The 21,729-nt window shown below is 38.7% G+C and overlaps 1 protein-coding gene across 1 annotated transcript in view; it reads right to left on the bottom strand.

The window, feature by feature from the left end:
• Positions 1 to 12,811: 12,811 nt before the first annotated feature.
• The window catches only part of nell2a (neural EGFL like 2a), a 152,706-nt gene continuing 143,788 nt past the window's right edge, over positions 12,812 to 21,729 (bottom strand). The window contains exons 19-20 of the mRNA XM_063001924.1: positions 15,599 to 15,823; positions 12,812 to 13,393 (exon numbers count right to left, since the gene is read on the bottom strand). Coding sequence (XP_062857994.1) covers positions 13,352 to 13,393; positions 15,599 to 15,823 — 267 coding nt within the window. The 3' untranslated portion in view covers positions 12,812 to 13,351. The remainder of the gene's footprint in view (positions 13,394 to 15,598; positions 15,824 to 21,729) is intronic.

Below are 21,729 nucleotides of genomic sequence, written 5' to 3'. Positions count from 1 at the left end.
ACACTTATTCTAGCACATTTAACCACAGGTATGTAAATTTAGAATATGTAGTGAAAGTACATTAATAACAAACATTTCTTTACCATTACTATATATGACAGTAGAACTCTTTCTACACTGAGCCATAGTATGAAGGTCAGTTATGCCTAATTCGCATGTTAATAAAATTGTAGAGAGTTATTATCTTAATTGTAAATAAATTAAATTAGATGTTCAGTAACATCATAGAGCCTGCAATTTAATTTCTTAAATTCCTTACATTCAGAAGCAAAACTGTTCAGTTTCTTAGGTAAACCCTAAACCTAACAAGGATCCTAAAAAAGAGATAGCATCTACAGCTGGGTTCAAATTAAATTATTCTTTGTCTGGTCATCCAGTAAATTCTGCCCAGATCAGCTGTCATGTCATTGCTTTCTCCCTTATCCACCAGATCAGAGTATCAGTTGATAACTCTGCCATCATGCCTTGACAGAGCTTGAACTCTCAGGGCTCTTTGAATCTGTCAGACTTCCATCATGGTTGCTCCTGCGAGATAGCGGTAAGGATGTTCTCTGTCAGCTGCTGATGTGCTTATATGTTTCAGAGTCCTAGATTGGCCTTGACACTCGCACAGCCGGAGTGAACCATGAAACAAATCCCAGGGTAGAGCCAGTCACTCACTCAGAAAGGAAAACCTACGAGACCTTTATTTTCTCCTTCTGTCTTTTTTTTAACTCATATTTTCAATTGCTTTCTCCACAGACATGAAACAGCTTTTTTTTATCAACCACGCTGCAGATAAAGCCAGACCATATCAGTGAGCCTGCTTGCCATAAAATTAAAGACATTATAAATTATACATTTAAGCCCTTTTCCAGTCTAATGACCATATTCTAAATGTAAAAAATCTAATAATTTATCTTGAGTGACAATAAACATTATTGCACATCTTTGTAATTATCTGCACATAGTGATGAATAAGGGAAAAACAAACAAAAAAGGTTTTATTTAAAGCAGTTTTTCTGTATTTAACTGCAGATAAAAAAGCTGACTTTGCTCACACCTTCATAAATAAAACCCAATAAACAATAGCACAGTTATTGTCATATTTACATAGTGATATGATTTTACGCTTCACATTTTTGTTGAGAGATGTGCAGTGCAGTGAGTGACGAGGATGGACAGGATTAGGCACAAGTTTATTACAGGGAGAGCACTTGGATGTTTTGGAGACTAAGTAAGCGAGGAGAGATTGAGATGGTTTGGGCATGTGCAGAGGAGGGATGAGAGTTATATTAGTAGAAAAGTGCTGAGGATGGAGCCACCAGGCAGGAGGTGGAGAGGAAGGCCAAAGATCAGGTTTATGGATGTGGTGAGGGAGGACGTGTAATTGGTTGGTGTGACAGAGGAGGATGCTTAGGACAAACAATCTGCTGTGGTGACCCCTAATGGGCGAAGCCTAAGGAAGAAGAAGAGATGGACTTGCTGCTGTGCTTGAGATCATTTCTTCATATCACAGACTAATGATCAGACATGTTCAGGTGTAGAGTAGAATCATGGTTTTTTTATTCAGCAAAGCAACCCCACACCATCACACCTCCACACATGATGTTTGACTGTTCTTGTCTTTATAGTGAAATGCTTTGTCACCTTTGTGCCAAATCTTGCAAAAATATTTACTTTTGACTTGTCAGTTCACATAACATTACATTTAATTAAGGCACATTTCCTACTTGTTAAAACCTTTTAGCCTACTTGCAGGCTTTTTTTACCTAGCCCTAAATTGCCACGGTCTTAACTTTTTTGGAGATGTGTTGCAAGCCGGAAAGGATGTATAACAAATAAAATCCAGCTGACCAGACAAAACATGACTTATCTTGGGTTTATACTGTCTGCAATGAAATAAAGGTATTATTTTCTGATTTGGGGTTGTAAACACCACAAAGACAGCACATTTTTTACAGGATGACTTGATGAAGGCTGTGACAAATGTGTCAGTGGCAACTAGTGGTGTGCGATACTGCAAAATTTGGTATCTATCCGATACCAGATAAATACAGGGCCAGTATCGCCGATAACGATACTTTTTAATAATTAAGGTAGATGCATAATCAAATTGCTAAATCTGAAAGAATTTTCATGACCTTTAAGTGTATTTTTGTAATACATACATTTTTGTAAGTAGCTGCTCTCAGTAGGGTTGTAAATAAATTCAGTTGCTTAAAGCGGTCTTATTTCTTGTTTCTAGGTGCTTTACTTTCTCACAACGTTACCTTCATGCCATATCACCACAAAGAGGCTAACTCATAACACATAGTTTTGTTTGCTGGGTGAATACATTTGTACATTTTTAATAGTGACCGAATACATGTGTCCTCGTTAATTTAAAATAAAAAATCGACGCTATTCTGTTTACATTTATAAGCACAAGGTCAAAAGAACAGAGCTCTCATTCACCAAAACATAAACACACAGAATAAGAGCCTCACTATGCATGCGGATTCATTTGCGTAGGGTGCCAAGGTGCGTCCGTACTTTACGTACGTATAGTTTACACTATTATTTCCATAAAATTGCTCCATTTCTGTATGTGCAAAGCAAAGTATTCAAAAACGTACAATCTTCCAATGCCTACTAATGTACCGATGTCTGTTAGGATTTTAACAACATAACAACGTGACGGTACCACAACAAAACCCAGCAGAGCAGGAGGGGAGCAAGGTGAGCATGTAAAATGTGAGAGGAGCGGTGGAGTCTGTACAGACATGGTCTTATTTTATGACTAAACAGGAGAAACGTGCTGAATGTAGCGGAGAAAAAATAAAACTAAAGTATCGATCCCATTACACTAGTATCTATCCGATACCAATACCAACGTTGGTATCGATAATATTGACATTTGGATCGATCCGCCCATTACTAGCGGCAACCACAACAAGATGACTTAACAATCGAGGACTTCGTGGCCAGACTCTATGACGGACACCACTCTTGATTAGACTAAAATACAGCAGAAGACATTTGGATAGTCCTGCAGAGTACTATGGTGTGACGATCAAATTTGGAACCGTTTGGCCAAACGGATCAACCACTTCTTTAATGCTAGAAAAGTGAGGCTTATAACCAGAAGAATATCATCCCCATGGTCAAGCATGGAGGTGGGTCAGTGATAATGTATGGATGTATTTTTTCTGCTGCAGGAATTGACAATCTTGGCCATGTGACTGACATCATGAATTCATAAAAATACCAAGGCATTGTGAGAAGTAATGTTCTGCCTTCTGTAGTGAAATTGATCCTTGGACTTTCCAGCAAGACAATGATCCCAAAACACTTTCAATTCCACCAAAGCTTGGTTAAAGGAAAGAGTCATAGAATATCTTGGAATGATCTCCAGATTTAAGTCTCATAAAAACAATCTTTAGTGGGATTGAAAGAAAGCAGGTGCAGCACAAAAGCCATCAAACCTCAGTGAGCTGGAAGCTTTTTCACAAGAAGAACGGACAAAGATTGCATAACAGAGGTGTCAGAAGCTTGTTAGCACTTGATGGTCCACCAAGTACTGAGGCTGGGGTTTGAACAATAGTGCACTTAGAATTTTGCTAGATTTAAACTCTAAATGATGTCAACCTAACACAATGAAAACATGCAGAGGGTGGACTGTTTCAAGTGAGTAAGTAAATGGGTGAGTGTGTGATGGCCTGTGATGAATTAGCAGCATGTTCAGAGTGTATGCCTAAAAAAGTCTGAGTAGACTCTAAACATATAGTGGTCCTTAGCAGAATTAATCAGTTAACTAGAAAATGAAGTTAAATATACACTGATCAGACATAACATTAAAACCACCTTGTTTCTACACTCACTGTCCATTTTATCAGCTCCACTTACCATATAGAAGCACTTTGTAGTTCTACAATTACTGACTGTAGTTCATCTGTTTTTCTACATACCTTTTTAGCCTGCTTTCATCCTGTTCTTCAATGGTCAGGACCCCCACAGAACCACCACAGAGTAGGTATTATTTAGGTGGTGGATCATTCTCAGCACTGCAGTGACACTGACATGGTGGTGGTGTGTTAGTGTGTGTTGCGCTGGTATGAGTGGATCAGACACAGCAGCGCTGCTGGAGTTTTTAAATACCGTCTCCACTCATTGTCCACTCTATTAGACACTCCTACCTAGTTGATCCACCTTGTAGATATAAAGTCAGAGACGATCGCGCATCTGTTGCTGCTATTTGAGTTGGTCATCTTCTAGACCTTCATCAGAGGTCACAGGACGCTGCCCACGGGGCGCAGTTGGCTGGATATATTTTTGGTTGGTGGACTATTCTCAGTCCAGCAGTGACAGTCCACTCAAAAATCCACTCATGATCCACCACCCAAATAATACCTACTCTGTAGTGGTTCTGTGGGGGTCCTGACTATTGAAGAACAGCATGAAAGGGGGCTAACAAAGCATGTAGGGAAACAGGTGACTACAGTCAGTAATTGTAGAACTATAAAGTGCTTCTATACGGTAAGTGGAGCTGATAAAATAAACAGTGAGTGTAGAAACAAGGAGGTGGTTTTAATGTTATGGCTGGTCAGTGTGAATTTACAAAGATATTTAATTTAACAAGTAATTTTAATACTCAGCTACTGGAAATTATTGTTAAAAGAAATGTAATTATTATCGCCAGCTACTTTGTAAATGCTCTTCAGATGTAAATAAACTATGGAATTGAAACTAATTAAAGGTTGACTACAAAGGCAGAGTGAATAGTATTTGCCCCCTTTGGATAGAGGCATCTGTTGCACTCCCCTTGCCTCTTCAACTGAAAATTGGACATTTAGGAGCCAGCTGGACAAATTCAGCATGCCTGCTGGGACTTCACTTTCCTGCTACTGGCAAAAAGCCACCTCTCACTAGGACCTGCTTAACCCAGCCCTGCCAGGAGGAACTGTTGCCAAATCCATTGCAAACACTCTAGGCTTGCTGTTTTCCCAAAGCTATTTTACTCTGCTACTAAACTCATAATAATGAAATAGATTCCTGTGAGTGTAGTTCATTCACCTCAAAGGCCAGATTTTAGACACACATTAGGTTACCCTTTAAATTTACCAGTAAATGCCTGACTTGCCCTGATTGTGTTACGCTTCACCTTTACCGATAAAACCCTCCACTGCTGACTGAGGAGCTTCTCAACTGACAACCCCCCCCCCCCCAACACGTGCTCAGTACCGACTGCCTCTTTTCACCTGCACGAGGCGAGTTCATATGCGGATCAGCCTTGTGCATGGAGAGTCACACCCTGATCAGCATTATTCCCCATCTCTGCGCAGGCGCCACCAATCAGCCAGCAGAGGTCGTAATTGCATCATTTATGAGGAAACCTGGTCCGGCTCATCCCAACCTGTGAACAACAGCCAATCGTTGTTCATGTAGCCGCCCAGCCCAGCTGGATGGCAGAGCTGAGATTCAATACGATATATTTGCATCGTAGATGATGTTTTGAAGGAATAGGCACAAATTCCTACAAACATACCCCAAAATCTCAGGGAAAGCCTTTCTGGAAGAGTGAAGACTGTTAAAGCTACCAGGCAGGATCAGTGCCTACTGCATGCAAACTCCACACAGAAAGAACACAAACCACTTTACCTGGGCATCAAACCCAGAACCTCTTTGCTATGAGACGACAGTGCTACCCTCTGAGCCACCGTGCCACCCCAGTACCCATGTTCACTCCCAAAACTTTTCCTAGGTTCCTATATACAATAAAAGTCAACATGTCACTTGTAAAATACACGACAGTCTTGGAATTGTAATGATTTTTTGCAGCTGTTATGTATTTTCTCTAACTAAATAATTAGACTTTTTTGTGAAAGCACGTTCATAAGTGACGTTTCCTTGTGCAGAATCATTAGTACAGCAACTTGCAGACCCCATTTCCAGAAAAGTTGGGACATTTTGTAAATGAATGTGATTTGTTAATTCTCTTGCATCTTTATTCAACTGAAAAAGGTAAATAAACATATTTAGAATAGATGATTGCCTGTACTACACTCCAAAAAAGTTGGGATAAAGGCATGTTTACCCCTGTGTTTCATCACCCTTTCTATTAAAGAGACTTTTTAATGGTTTGGGAACTGAGGACACTAATTGTTGCAGTTTTGCAAGTGGAATTTTTCTTCTTACTTTCTTGGTACGAGACTTAAACTTAAGTGTGTTGTCGCTGTTGTCTGATTCTCCTCTTGATGCTGCTCCATACATTTGTGATAGGTCAGTCAAGCACACACATTCTGTGGCTCATACTGAATGAGGCCTGGCATCAACTTGCTGAAATAATCATGGACTTCCTGGGAAAAGATGTTGCCTTGATGGCAGCATGTGTCTCTATTAAATTCCAATACATGCCCTTTGTGTCAATGGTACCTTCACACACTGTTATACCATGACAGATGATAACAGTCAGGATGGTCCTTTTCATCTTTGGCACAGAAAACTCAATTTTTTACTGAAAAACAAGCTGAACCATGGACTCATCTGACCACGGCACATGTCTCTCAGACCATCTGAGAAAAGCTCAAGCCCAGAGAACACAGTGTTTCTTCATAGAATTGATGTATGGCTTTCACTTTGTTCAACAAAGGTTGCATTGCTTGATGCAGTGGTAGACTGTGTTAAGTGGCAATCGTTTTCTGAAGCACTCCCAAGCTTATGTGGCTATATTTATCACAATAGCGCGACAATTTCTCATGCAATGCTGTCTAAGAGCTCAAAGGTCACACACATTCAGTAGTGGTTTCCATCTGCCCTGTACAAACTGAGATCTCTCTAGATTCCCTGAATCTTTTTCCAATGTTATGGACAGTAGATTGGCAATTTTGTCCTGATGAGCCACTTGTATATTATTATTTGGTGCTGCTACACCTGATACACCCATACCAGAACAATACACTCTACTATATTATAACCATGTTGTTGTCATTGCAGTACTGAGAATGGTCCATCACCCAGCATCATCTGGTCAGTGGGGGTTCTATGCAGCTTATTTCTGATTACTTTTACTTTGCTTCAGCTGTAGTAAGAGCAATAAGGTGCTAAAATGTATCAGTATTTTCTGTAAGCAGGAAATGCATCTGTTTTTTTGTATGGCATTAGAATCAATCACTTAAAAGGCCAGTAACTAAATGATGGAGTTATTTTATAGATTTTTGTTTATGAAGGTAGATTAACACAAACTTTAAACTTATTGGAGAACATTCTAAAAAATCGATCTAATCTAGTCCGTTATGTATTTTGCAACTGTCGTGGGTCTACAAGGCTAAACACAATCAGTAATGGAGCTAAAAGAATGGCCATTTTTATGGTAATGCATTTTTATTATTTGCTCTTGGGTGGCAGGGTGGCACAGCTGAGTAAAGTGGACATTGGGTAGGAATATAGGTCCTGGGGATCGGGGTTCAATCCTTAACTCTGGTCACTGTCTATGAGGAAAATGGGTACACTGGCTTCCTCTGACCACAAAGAAAGTCCATTGGGTAATTCTATTTCCCTCTAGTTGTATGTGAGTGAGTGAGTGAGTGAGTGAGTATCCACATCTTGGATATTATGTTGGATAGTTTTATTTTAGAGTAGCAGTATGCATTTTCTTTCTGGAATAGTGTTGTAAAGCCGACAAAAAAATCAACTACAAAAAACTACTGTTTTCCTCAAGGATCAATTGAAATATATGAATATACACTGATCAGCCATAACATTAAAACCACCTCCTTGTTTCTACACTCACTGTCCATGTTATCAGCTCCACTTACCATATAGAAGTACTTCTACAATTACTGACTGTAGTCCGTCTGTTTCTCTACATACCTTTTTAGCCTGCTTTCACCCTGTTCCTAAATGATCAGGACCCCCACAGGACCACTACAGAGCAGGTATTATTTAGGTGGTGGATCATTTTCAGCACTGCAGTGACACTGACATGGTGGTGGTGTGTTGGTGTGTGTCGTGCTGGTATGAGTGGATCAGACACAGCAGCGCTGCTGAAGTTTTTAAATACTGTGTCAACTCACTGTCCACTCTATTAGACACTCCTACCTAGTTGGTCCACCTTGTAGATGTAAAGTCAGAGATGATCACTCATCTATTGCTGCTGTTTGAGTTCGTCATCTTCTAGACCTTCATCAGAGGTCACAGGACGCTGCTCACGGGGCGCCGTTGGCTGGATGTATTTTTGGTTGGTGGACTATTTTCAGTCCAGCAGTGACAGTGAGGTGTTTATACCAGCACAACACACACTAACACACCACCACCATGTCAGTGTCACTACTGCAGTGCTGAGAATGATCCACCACCCAAATAATACCTACTCTTTAGTGGTCCTGTGGGGGTCCTGACCATTGAAGAACAGCATAAAAGGGGGTTAATAAAGCATGCAGAGAAACAGATGGTGTACAGTCAGTAATTGTAGAACTACAAAGTGCTTCTGTATGGTAAGTGGAGCTGATAAAATGGACAGTGAGTGTAGAAACAAGGAGGTGGTTTTAATGTTATGGCTGATCGGTGTATCTTCTACCAACCCATCAAACTTTCCTCGCATATGCTTCTTTGTGTATTTGTATATGTGTTTCTTTTTTTGACAGCTTCGACAGTCACACAGGTTTTTAAATGGAATTATCAACCTTAAATAAAACATTTAAATAAAATTTATTTAAGTAAGTAGTAATAGATTTTAGCTTTGCTGAATAAACACTAAACTTGAATTAAACAAAAAGATATTTGAATAAAGCATAACTGCAGGTTAATAAATCCATAATCGAAATGCAGGTGCAAAGACGGCTTCAGTGTTTTGGCCTGAGTCCTGGATGCAGAGAGTATAATCTTTAGCAGCAGCTCCATCAGCAAATTCTGCTCACGGGGAAAAATTGCAGACAAGGTGATTATTTTAGCACTCAGCTCTGAACCCACTGAGAGATGAAGAACAGAACATTGGTCTATAGCTGCTGTAAGGACTGGTGTACAATTTGGAGATAATCAAATATTTTTTAAATTGATTTTATGTCTGTGTGGGATTGAGTTCCCTGACTGGGAAAGTTTATTATTTGGACTGATGTTAGTATATTACAAAAATATATAGCAAAGATTTTTTAAAAATGTCTCATTTAGTAATTCTAAAACCTGCAAATAAAAATGCACATTGAGTTTTACATGGCTGTTCCTGTTTATATACAGATTATATACATTTATGAGGGATCTTCAAAAAGTCTTTGCACTTTTATATTTTGGTTGGAAACGGTGAGGGGGAGGAGTAGTAATTGGTCGTGTCTGAGAGATTGAGAGAGAGCTTATAGTTCGGATTTAGAGCCATCTGATTTCCACCTGACTGCTCAAAGAAGCTTAAAGGGGAAGAAGATTTTCATGTGATGATGATGTAAAAGCAGCGATGCATCAGTGGCTACGCGCTCAACCAGAGATGTTCACAAGTCACAAAATACGAGTCCGAGTCGAGTCATGAGTCTTTTGGCTAGAGTCAGAGTCAAGTCACGAGTCAATATAATATACACAAAACATATATTGGAAATAAACAAATAATCTGTAAGTTCAGATAAAAAGACAACAACAGATTAGCGACTGTATTTTGCCGTTTTACTTAGTGCCTTTACTTTCCTAGGTACCAGTTAAAAGCTTAAACTGACTTTTTGTTTTCATTGCAAATTACGGCAGAGCGGCCAAAATCAAAAACACAGTAAAATATCCATAACCACTGCTTACCTTAGCTTATGTTGTTCCAGATGCTATTAAATTTATAACCGTGTGTTATTCCATTAGGAATATAATCCATTATTTTGTAAATGTGCTTATAATTAAAAACCTCCAAACTTTTCCCGGTTGTGAAGTAAAACACAAACTCATTAGAAAGCCAATCAAGCGCTTCATTGACAATCATCTGTGTGACACTGCAAACTAAATACATGCAAATAACAGCATTTCTTACTACCAATTAAAATCAGAAGGTCTGATTGGCTCAGAAAGCATTTTTTTCAATCATTAGCGCCAATTCTGTAGGAGCGTTTCATTCACATCAAGTGCACTATGTATTCCACCATTTTAAGTGAGATTGAAAGTCAAAGTAGGGAGTAGGGAGCGACGCTTCATCACTACGCCGGAAGCTGGCTGGAACATTTAGCCATTGGGTGCGTTGCAGGTTTAGACGGCCGAAGCCCTAGAGAGCAGAAAATGACCCGATCAGAATAATGTTGGATCATATATACTGTATATAATTGTCACATGTAACTTGAAATGTTGCTGACTTCTGTTGTCCACAAGTCATTTTTTGCGAGTCACGAGTCAAGTCCGAGTCATTTGAAATGAGTCCGAGTTGAGCCTGAAGTCGTGTGTGCGACTTACGTGCGACTCGAACTCGAGTCGCAGACTCGAGTCCCCATATCTGCGCTCAACCAAAAACATTTTTTGCTGATGGTATTAAAAAGTTAGGTAGGTGATGGGACGAATGCATCACAAAGAAAAAGTGACTATGTAGAAAAGTAATGCAATTTGTTTTTGAAATTCTTAATAGCATTTAAAAATGTGCGGAAACTTTTTGAAGAACCCTCGTATATATGCTTGATGGGATTCATTATTATTTGCATTTATTTATGCTGATGAAACAGAGCCATGCAATTCATTTCCTCAAAAGTAGATCTATGAATGTTCTGCATTGTATGGCCACATCATGTACTGTATTTGCTTTTCAGATTTCTTCATCTTACCTGAGAGCTTCGGTGTATGCCTGTGTAAATATGCCATTTACAGTTGTGCATTTCATTGCAGGAGCAGTTTGTTTGGTTAGATCCCTCACCTTTAACAGTGGAATTCCTATGCACCTGAATAGTAGACTAGTAGACATACTGGTTGGTAACATCGAACCCTCAGCTCACTGTTTTCTAAAATAAGCTGTTTTAGTAGACAAAGAAACATTGATAAATGAATTGGTTTGAGATTTTAAATTAAGTTTGTTTGTTTATTAAGATTTTAATGTCATGTTTTACACTTTGGTTACATTCATGACAGGAACGATATTTACTCATTACACAAGGTTCATAAGTTCACACAAGATTATATCGAACACAGTCATGGATAGTTTTGTATCTCCAATTCACCTCAATCTCATGTCTTTGGACTGTGGGAGGAAACCGGAGCACCCAGAGTAAACCCACACAGACACAGGGAGAACATGCAAACTCCACTTAGCCACCGTGCCACCCTTTAAAATTAAGAGATATTATAAATGTCAAATTCTGTTGTGGAACAGTTAAAAATATTATCTTTTTATATTAATTTTGATTTTAATTGTTTATATGATATGTGTTTGTTGATTCTGAGATGGCATAACTAATCCTAACAACTCCATCTGTTTAATATGGTATAAAAAAGAAAACAGTAATTTATTTTTTATTTTCATAAATATACACTAATTTGATGTTTGCAACACATGTTGGAAAAGAACATCAAAAGCACCTGTTTTGGAATAGGTAGCAGTTGATGCTATTATGTTGGTATAAAAGAAGCATTACTGAAATGCTTAGTCCAACATTTTAATAAGAACATTTTTAAATGCATGATTGCATGGAATTCAGCAATTTTACCATCTATGGTCCATAACAATGGTAAAATATTCAAATATTCTGGAGAAATCTCTGTGCATAAAGGGGAAAAAACATACCCTGTGGTCTGTGGGTGCTGTGGTCTGACCAGCTTTTAAATTATATTCGGAAATAATGAACATTATGTTATGGAGGCTGGTTAAAACATTAAATACACCGACCAGGCATAACATTATCACCACTGACAGGTGAAGTGAATAACTGATTATCTCTTCATCACGGCACATGTTAGTGGGTGGGATATATTAGGCAGCAAGTGAACATTTTATCCTCAAAGTTGATGTGTTAGAAGCAGGAAAAATGGGCAAGTGTAAGGATTTGAGCGAGTTTGACAAGGGCCAAATTGTGATGGCTAGACGACTGGGTCAGAGCATCTCCAAAACTGCAGCTCTTGTGGGGTGTTCCCGGTCTGCAGTGGTCAGTATCTATCAAAAGTGGTCCAAAGAAGGAACAGTGGTAAACCAGCGACAGGGTCATGGGCTCATTGAGGCACGTAGAGAGTGAAGGCTGGCCTGTGTGGTCTGATCCAGCAGGCGAGCTACTGTAGCTCAAATTACTGAAGAACTTAATGCTGGTTCTGATAGAAAGGTGTCAGAATACACTGTTCATCACAGTTTGTTGCATATGGGGCAGCAAAAGGAAGACCAACACAATATTAGGAAGGTGGTCATAATGTTATGCCTCATCGGTGTATCTTGCTGTTGTATTGTTTTCAATTAAATACGGGACAACATGATTTGCAGATCATTGCTGTTTGTTTTTATGAGGTTGTATTTAATGTGTAATTGGGTTAAAATGACCTGTTTTGGTCATCTGAGCATAGTGCACTCTATAGTATGTTAGCATACTAGACCTGGAATAAGGTAACTGAACAGTGGAGAACAACCTTGAACAGAGTGTGAAACGACCTTTGATTGAATAACAAGTACATGCTGCCGTTTTACTGGAATCGCTCCTACATTTCCTCTTCTGTTTACTGAGCTCCACAATCCTCATGCAATATTCAGAGTTTACAAGAGAAGGAGGAGTATGGATTCAAAATGAAAAAATAACAAGAACAAACTGTTCCCGAGGAGGTACACCCACATATACCGTACATTAGTGATGTGAATCGTGTTGCTAAAGTGGCTTAAAAACCTCCACAATATTAGATCAGACAGAAGGAACATAGAGATTTTATTCTTATATAATGGTCTTGTTTTTCAATTATTTAAATGAAAAAATGTAAGTACAAGCATTTGTAAATGGGAATGTACATACTTTATTTCACAATTGGACAAGGGCAAGCAGGGTAATCTTTTAAATTAGAGAACAAATCAGAAGAGAAAACAAAATATAAAGGGGTTATAAAGGGTTCACAAAATATAAACAACTTCTCTAATGTCATGATGAAGAAATACAATAACATTTACATACTAGTCAGAACCCATACTTTATTTACTTAGTTCATAAAGAGTTAGAAATGAAATAATCAGCTTTTTAATATTCACTGTGATCATGCCTGTGTATACAGTATTCTGTACAAAGCAGTAATTCAGATTAGATGTGTTACCTCAATGTTAAGAAATGGTTTTCTTCTGCAGCAGATATGAACAGTGACATTCTCAGTTATCGGTTTGGTATAATACACACTTTGCATTTGGTATAAAGAAGTCAATTTGGAATAGGGTGAAAATAGTGAGTTTTAATGGAGAACTGTACAGAAACCTTTAGCAATGTGATTGCAGCTAAAGGCACAAGGGGTCCACTGAGCAGCAGATATGTCCATTCTAGAGAAGAATAAAGAAGAGGTTATACAGTGAAGAAATAAATACATTTCATATGACCAATGTACAGGTCAAGCAAAAACAGTTTGGGAATATGACTATAAATGACTAAAGCATTTGAATGGTCTGATAGACCTGTTGCATGGGCAGGAGTGAGGCAGTTTAGAAAAAAAACACTATAAATATATATGAAAATATATATAATAATATATATGTTACCAGTTACCAAATAGCATGGAGCAATAAGTTCTCTGTTTTTTGCACACATTGTATATACACCGATCAGGCATAACATTAAAACCACCTCCTTGTTTATACACTCACTGTCCATTTTATCAGCTCCACTTACCATACAGAAGCACTTTGTTGTTCTACAATTACTGACTGTAGTCCATCAGTTTCTCTGCATGCTTTGTTAGCCCCCTTTCTTGCTGTTCTTCAATGGTCAGGACCGCCACAGGATCACTACAGAGTAGGTATTATTTGGGTGGTGGATCATCCTCAGCACTGCAGTGACAATGACATGGTGTTGGTGTGTTAGTGTGTGTTGTGCTGGTATGAGTGGATAAGACACAGCAATACTGATTAAGTTTTTTAAACACCTCACTGTCACTGCTGGACTGAGAATAGTCCACCAACCAAAAATATCCAGCCAACAGCGCCCTGTGAGCAGCGTCCTGTGACCACTGATGAAGGTCTAGAAGATGACCAACTCAAACAGCAGCAATAGATGAGTGATCGTCTCTGACTCTACATCTACAAGGTGGACCAACTAGGTAGAAGTGTCTAATACAGTGGACAGTGAGTGGACACGGTATTTAAAAACTCCAGCAGCGCTGCTGTGTCTGATCCTCTCATACTAGCACAACGCACACTAACACACAACCACCATGTCATTGTCACTGCAGTGCTGAGAATGATCTACCGCCTAAATAATACCTGCTCTGTGGTGGTCCTGTGGGGGTCCTGACCATTGAAGAACAGGGTGAAAGCAGGTTAAAAAAGTATGTAGAGAAACAGATGGACTACAGTCAGTAATTGTAGAACTATAAAGTGCTTCTATATGGTAAGTGGAGCTGATAAAATGGAGTGTAGAAAGCAGGAGATGGTTTTAATGTTATGGCTGATCAGTGTAAATATGACATGCATATGTTTGTACTGACCACAAAATAACGACACATCACCTCTGTGCCTCTGTTAATAGGTGTGGGAAAAAAATACATATTAAATGTGTTTCATGCCTGCAATCTGACAGAACTTGCACTGTGTGTGATGCTCTTATTTAGTAAAAGACAATGCACCCTGTGCACTCATAGTTGCAGGCCCTTGATGTAACGTGTACTTAAAGACAAAACCCGTGTGTAAAACAAAATATTCTACTGTATTTTCACCTAACATAAAGAATAAGCAACATGTCACATAACCTAGTTTAGGGATGTTCAGGTTATTTTATGGGTCAACCTGAACCTGCTTACTGTAAATAACCACTGTCCTTTAAATGTCAGCTGGCTTAAATGCAGTGACACAAGAAAAGATCAATTCAATACCATCATCCCCACCCCTAACAGAACCTAGTACTAGAGTACTGCCTTGTTTTTCTATTTCTAGTCTATTACTTGTTTTTCTAAATCTAGTTAGTGACTCCCCATCCATCCTGACGAAGCTTGCAAGGATATGCCAAGAGAAATGGGCAAAAATGTCCAGAAACAAGTGTGCCAAGCTTGTAGCTTCTTTCCCAAGACGCCTTGAAGCTGTAATTGCTGCCAAAGGTATCAGGCTAAGGGTGTGTACAGATATGTAACACCTAAATAAACCAGTTTTGTCAGTAAAATAAAATTGCATATTTTCTAAACCCTGTTTTCGCTTCGTAATTATTGGTGATTGTGTGTAGATGTTTGAGGCAAAAAATAACTCAATTTATTATAGAATGAGTCTGTAACATAATAAAACGTGGAGAAGGTGAAAGGGGTGTGCAGACTTTCCGGCTTGACTGTATGTGGCACTGTGTATGTAGCTACTAATTATAATGAAATTGAATGGAATGATAAAAAAAGCTCCCTTGCAAAACACATTGTAATTTTATTGGCACCCAACCCTATTTTCAAGTCTGTACGCAACAGATTTCTTACTGTTCTAATAAACAGTAAAAAGACTTTAAATGATTTGGTTATAAAGAGTGTGTTTATCTATTTGTGTATGTGTATGTACCTTGCACTGGCAGAGTGTGCACTCTGTGCCGTGCTTGACCCAGGAGGATCCGCTGAAGCGCATGATGCCATGTTCGTCCTCACACGTCTTGGTGATGTCATTGCGAATGCTCTGTGCCAAGCATGGGTCTGAGACACATCGCGGGCAGCACTCGCCCTCGGGCACCATGGTGAAGTCACAAGGTGCCGGCGGGCACAACAGCGGCCAGCAGTCCACCTCCCCCTGCTGCATAATACAAGACACACAAACAAAAACAGTAAGGTTACTTGCTGACATATACTGGTTTCTTTACACTGTATATTTAATTATAGATTTTTTACTATGTTCAAAATTCTAATTCAGTGATACATTCAACCCTGAGAAGAACTGGCACCCAGTGTTTCAGTGTGAAGTTTATACCACTGTGACCCTGATCAAGATACAGCAATTGGTAAAAATGAATGAAGAAATGAAAAGTAAGCCCAGTTTTTTAATATGTAATGGCTAAGAGTATGTGGAAATGAAATCCAGATTCCTGATTCTCTCCATGATTGCATGAGTTTCCTTTACTGTGATTTTTAACCTCTAAAACAAACAGAACATTGTGGGTGTCTTGTAGAGTAGGGTCTGCTGAACTATACAGAAACTGTTTTTACCGAAGGCTTCTCAAACGTTTATTTTTACTTATAAAACACAGGTTTTCATATAGCATTATTAAATGGTATTAATGGTCAATATTGATTCATTTGCTATCAACAGCTGTAAAACTATAAACATTTTACATATGATCTAGACAAAGAAACACAGACTTTGTTACCAGCTAACCTAAACAAATGTCAAGATATTTAGCTAACTACACTAAACAGACATTAAAATTTGGCAGCTTTAGGATGAAGTGACACCAGAACAAAAAAGTGCTAATTGGGCTGCCTAAGCAGAAGGATATTCCTGGGCAATTGGGCACTAAAATCTGCTGGGTGGGAAAGGACTGGACTAAAAAATGGGTGGGGTCTTCGGCGCTGTGTAAGGACCCTGGTTAGTGGCCTGTATAGGGGTGGAAGACCGTGAGGGTCAGTGCCAAAGTATGGGCAAATAAGAAGGGGTCAGTGGACTGCGCACACATCAGAGGAAAAATGTGTCTGCCTCTTCAGCAGCGGAAGACTAATTGGCTACGCTAAACTGGGAGGAAAAAGGGAAGGAAATGCATAAATAAAAAAGCAAAAAAAAGTGGTGGCCCTTTTAAAGTTACAACAGCAATAAAAATAAGGTTACTAGATCTCTTTTCATACAGGTGGGTCTCTTGCATAGCAAGGACGGAAGATCTGCAGATTTAGTTGTTGGATGGGTGGCATCCTCCTTTCCTCATTTTTCAAAAATCACAGATTTCATGGATTTTTACAGAAAAGTACCACATTTCACTGCAGTCATTAAATAACACTCATAAACTGAATGATAGAATAAATGGAAGCTACAATACACAGCACAGCCTACCTTAACGGTTGAATGTAAACCTAGAACATCCAAAGACAGTCTCAAAGACGAAAATTCTCGTCCGTGTTTTGACACCCCCCCCCCTTCCATCCCCCGCATCCGCACAATTGGTTGGCAGGTTTTCCCAAGCTGCTTTACACTTCGACATCTAGGACATTTTGACTAACCGATTGCTAACTGAATTGATAGCACCGCTTCATATCGCAAATTAACCAGTAAACATAAGGCACTTGATGCTACGTGAATAAAAAAATTTAAATTGCTAAACACAAACCTTAAATTCTGAATTTTCACAGCAAATTGCATATTACATGGGAAAAGCCTCATTTTATGGTCCGTGACATGATTTTCACAGCCGTGATTTAGGTAGGGCCTTAATTTTAACTATAAAAAGGCTTAGGCATCTTTATTATTATTATTATAGCTTTTCATTTCAGTGCATTTGTTTGTACTTTCAACCATTTAAATCTTTAATTCAGTTTATGTAAACATTTCCAGTAATCTAAGATCCTGTTTTATTTCAATAGCCCTGGCAGCCCTCACAATAACATGCTCAATTCCCACAGCTGCAGTTTATTTGGCCCTGTAGTAGGTGAGAGGGAATAAAGTTGTATACCTCTGCCAAGGTTTTGAAAGAGTAACTCATTTCTTTAAAGCCCCTAGGGTACATTGCAGCAAATAAAGCATAATAAACAATAGTTACTGCCTCTGTAATAAGAAATTACCCTGCTCTCTACACACTGCTGGACTGTTTTCTAAGACACTAACATTACACATGTAACGAGCTACCTGGTAATTAGGGTGTGAGGATATTTAAATATATCACATGGGAACACTCAATATATTTTAATGCAGAAGACATATAGGAAAATAATACCCCTGGTACTTTGAAGTAAATAACCCAGTCTGCATTTTTAATAAATTACAGAAACAGTAATACTGAGTTTTTATGCTCTCAGTAAGTCCCTCTAACACAGGTGATATATTTAGCCTCACAGATTTGGATGACCTCTTTCCTGGCCTTTTCTGAATAAACCTATTTATGTGAAGCTCAAAAGGTCTGTGTGTGAGTATTTATTTAATACAAAAGAAATACACTATAAAGTATTGGGACACCCCTTGTAATTTTTGAATTCATGTGTTTGAGTCAAAATAATTACTAAACACTAAGATGTATAATAAATCAATTATATACTGTATATTTCCTTATATAAGGAATTATATGAATCCAACTTTGTCTGTGAAAAGGCTTGAAAATATTCTGTATTGACTATTAATTGTCTATGCACTTTTGTCTTATGTTTTTGTCTTTTGTCTTTGCACTAATGTCTTACATCTGCATCGGAAAAGTAGCCTGACAGTGTTTCATTACACTGTACATCTCTGTATTAGTATAATTACAGTGGAGCCCTGACCTCAGCCCCACTGAACAGCTTTGGAATGAACTAGAACGTCAATTTATACTTTCTTGACCAACATCAGTGCCCAGACATACTAATGCTCTTTTGAACGAAAGGCCACAAATTCCCACAGACTAATTTTACTGTCTGATGAGAAGGCTTTTTAAAAGATTGGCTGTTTTTATAGGTGGAAAGATCACATAGAGGTCACTCTATTTGAATACCATTCGTTTTTGAAATGGGTTGTCCAACAAGCTCACGGTCAAAATAATGTCCAAATAATTTTGACCATATAGTGTATATCAGTCATGTGAACCTGTGAGTAGATGAGGTGGGTTCCCATAAGCAAATCTAATCTTATGTTTCGATTGAAGAATAACTCTAGTTTTGAGGCATTTATATTAATTCACTATAATAATAGATTCTATTGACTTAAGTTGGTTCAACGTTAGCTAAATATCTAAAGACTATGACTTATAGTCCATGTGACACTCAGTTCTAATATTCACTTGTAGTTCAAGAGTTTTCAAGTCTTAACAGGGTCATTTACTTGGTTGCACCCAATTATACTTCCCATTAAAGTCCTGTTCATTCACATACACATGAGCATGTTCATCCTGATTACTGACCAGCAGTTAATCCAGTAGTCACGAGGTGTAAAGAGTTAAAATGTACACTGAGACAGAAATGTACCTGTGAAGACTTATACTGAAGAAAACATTGGGTTGGTTTACACATAAAAGGTAGGAGAAATGTACCAAGGTTAACAATTTAAAGCAATAAACCAATGAAGAGACACTAGAATTGAACATCAGGCAAGTGTTCACATGGGGACATATTTTGGACTTATTGCACTTAAATTCAAACTAACATGCACTTACTCATTGTACATCTACATTAAAATATTAAGAAATAAAATTAAATGCTTACACTCTACATTTACTTCAGTTCTAAGAAGATTTTAGTAAATTTGTGTTCATAGACTGCTGTCTACTTATACTAGAGTAATAAATGTTCACTAAAAAAACACTTGTGTAAGTTGCTCTGGACAAGAGCATTTGCTAAATGCCAAAAATATAAATGTAAATGTTATTGGAGCACATCTAAAATAAACTGCTATATAAAGCCTGCATTTTTAAATGACACCAACCCAAGACATTACCTGTAAAGGTAACCTGATACAGTATGTATACAGGATTTGAGTGCACATGTAAATAGGCTCGATTTTTTATCCTTCTTTGGAGGGCAGTGTGATGCTTTGGGCAATGTTCTGCTGGAAATCCTTGAGTCCTGCCATCCATGTGGATGTTACTTTGACACATACCACCTACCTAAGCATTGCTGCACACCATGTACACCCTTTCATGGAAACGGTATTCCCTGATGGCTGTGGCCTCTTTCAACAGAATAATGTGCCCTGCCACAAAGCAAAAATGGTTCAGGAATGGTTTGAGGAGCACAACAACGAGTTTGAGGTGTTGACCTCAAATTCCCCAGATTTCAATCCAATCGAGCGTCTGTGGGATGTGCTGGACCGATCCATGGAGGCCCCACCTCACAACCTACAGGAGTTAAAGGATCTGCTGCTAACATCTTGGTGCCAGATACCACAGCACACCTTCAGGGGTCTAGTGGAGTCCATGCCTCGACGGGTCAGGGCTGTTTTGGCAGCAAAAGGGGGACCAACACAATATTAGGACGGTGGTCATAATGTTATGCCTGATCTCTTCTTCAGATCCTGCTCAATGTCTTTTCCCTTTCACCTTTCAGTCATTTACTTTCATTTCATTTCTTGAAGTCTCTTGTGGTGCAACAAAGAAGGCAATTAAACACCCCGCTTTTTTCTCTCTTTCCTCTTCAGTTCTTTGTCTTTCCACCCCTGCCAAAATCCATTCCACTGTCCAGCAGGAGCAGCTCGATATGCATAAAAGCACACAGTGTTATGGGATGGTTTCATCGCACCTCTGTGTTCACCTGCTAATGCAAAACCAGAGGAGGAGGACTAAGGAAGCCAGTGGTGTCTGCACCCCTACAAGACCAGACTCACCTCCAACCTGACAAGGGTGATGGAATAGGAAAAGACCAACATAAGACCAACATAAGGAAAACCCCTGATGTGCATCCTGATGGAAAGGCACAGTACAATTTCTTACCTCTTGAAGACCAAGAACTTATATCCCTGGGTGGCATGTGAAGTATTTGCAATTGATAAACATTTGGAAAGGGAGAAACAGCTGAGATATGAAAAAGAGGAAAAAAAGTAAACAAACAGTGTTTCCCTACTATGTGTTTCTCTGTACTGCAGGAAGGCTGAGAGCCAAGGAGAAACAAAAAAAAGAATAAAGGCAGTGCTGATGTACCCTTTTTTCTAGAGAGATTAATATCTTATACAACAAGGTTGAGTGATTTCTTAATATAAAATAATCCACAGCTAGTTATTTAATAAAAAAAAGACGTGTAACTGTTACAATGCGGCATGCGCCTCACCACAGAACTGCACTGGCAAAGATGAAATAAATAAACCCAACTGCAGGAAATGTCAACCAAGGTGAAACAGTACTGTGGCTAAAAAGCCACAAACAAACAAAAAAGAAATAATACCTAAAATAACAAGTGGCCAAAAAAAAAGTAAATAAAAACAAAAAAGAACCACATCAAAATATGCAGCCTGAAGCGTGAGAGGAGATTTAGATATAAAATACGTTTATCTAAAAACATTCAGGCAAGTGCGCTAGTCAGAGGAGAGATGAACACATTTCACGCACTAACCAAGAAGGCGAAAAAGAACATAGGCATACTTTTCCCTCAGCAAAGCTTCAGAAAACGCAACATCATGTTGCATTGTGCTCTTCTTACAGGGGCACAATCAAAAATCCCGCAGTGAAACACAAGACCGCACAGCAAAAGTCATAAAAAACAAAGAGGAAGAATAAGTGCTGTGTTACCAACAATGCCAGCTACTCAATCCACCAGTGAGTAGTGACAATGGAGCTCTTGGAAAAAAGAGCAACAGGAAAATTCAGTAAAAGCAGCAGCTGCATAGTAGGAGTGCTGCCACAACCTCACTAAGGGAGATTGCATTCAGGGCAGTTTGCTTGTGATGCCAAAATTCAAAAGGTTCTGGGGGAAAAAACAAAAGAAAACCAAGAAACTTGAGGGTTAATAGGCTGAAAGACACAATGAACCAGATGAAGACTGCAAAATAATAGGAATGACAAATTGAAATGGTTTTAACATTCATATTCGTTTTAACTTACCATG

Source organism: Trichomycterus rosablanca, chromosome 1 (assembly GCF_030014385.1).
Source record: "Trichomycterus rosablanca isolate fTriRos1 chromosome 1, fTriRos1.hap1, whole genome shotgun sequence".
Classification (NCBI taxonomy): domain Eukaryota; kingdom Metazoa; phylum Chordata; class Actinopteri; order Siluriformes; family Trichomycteridae; genus Trichomycterus; species Trichomycterus rosablanca.
This window is presented reverse-complemented; position numbering and strand designations above follow the sequence as displayed.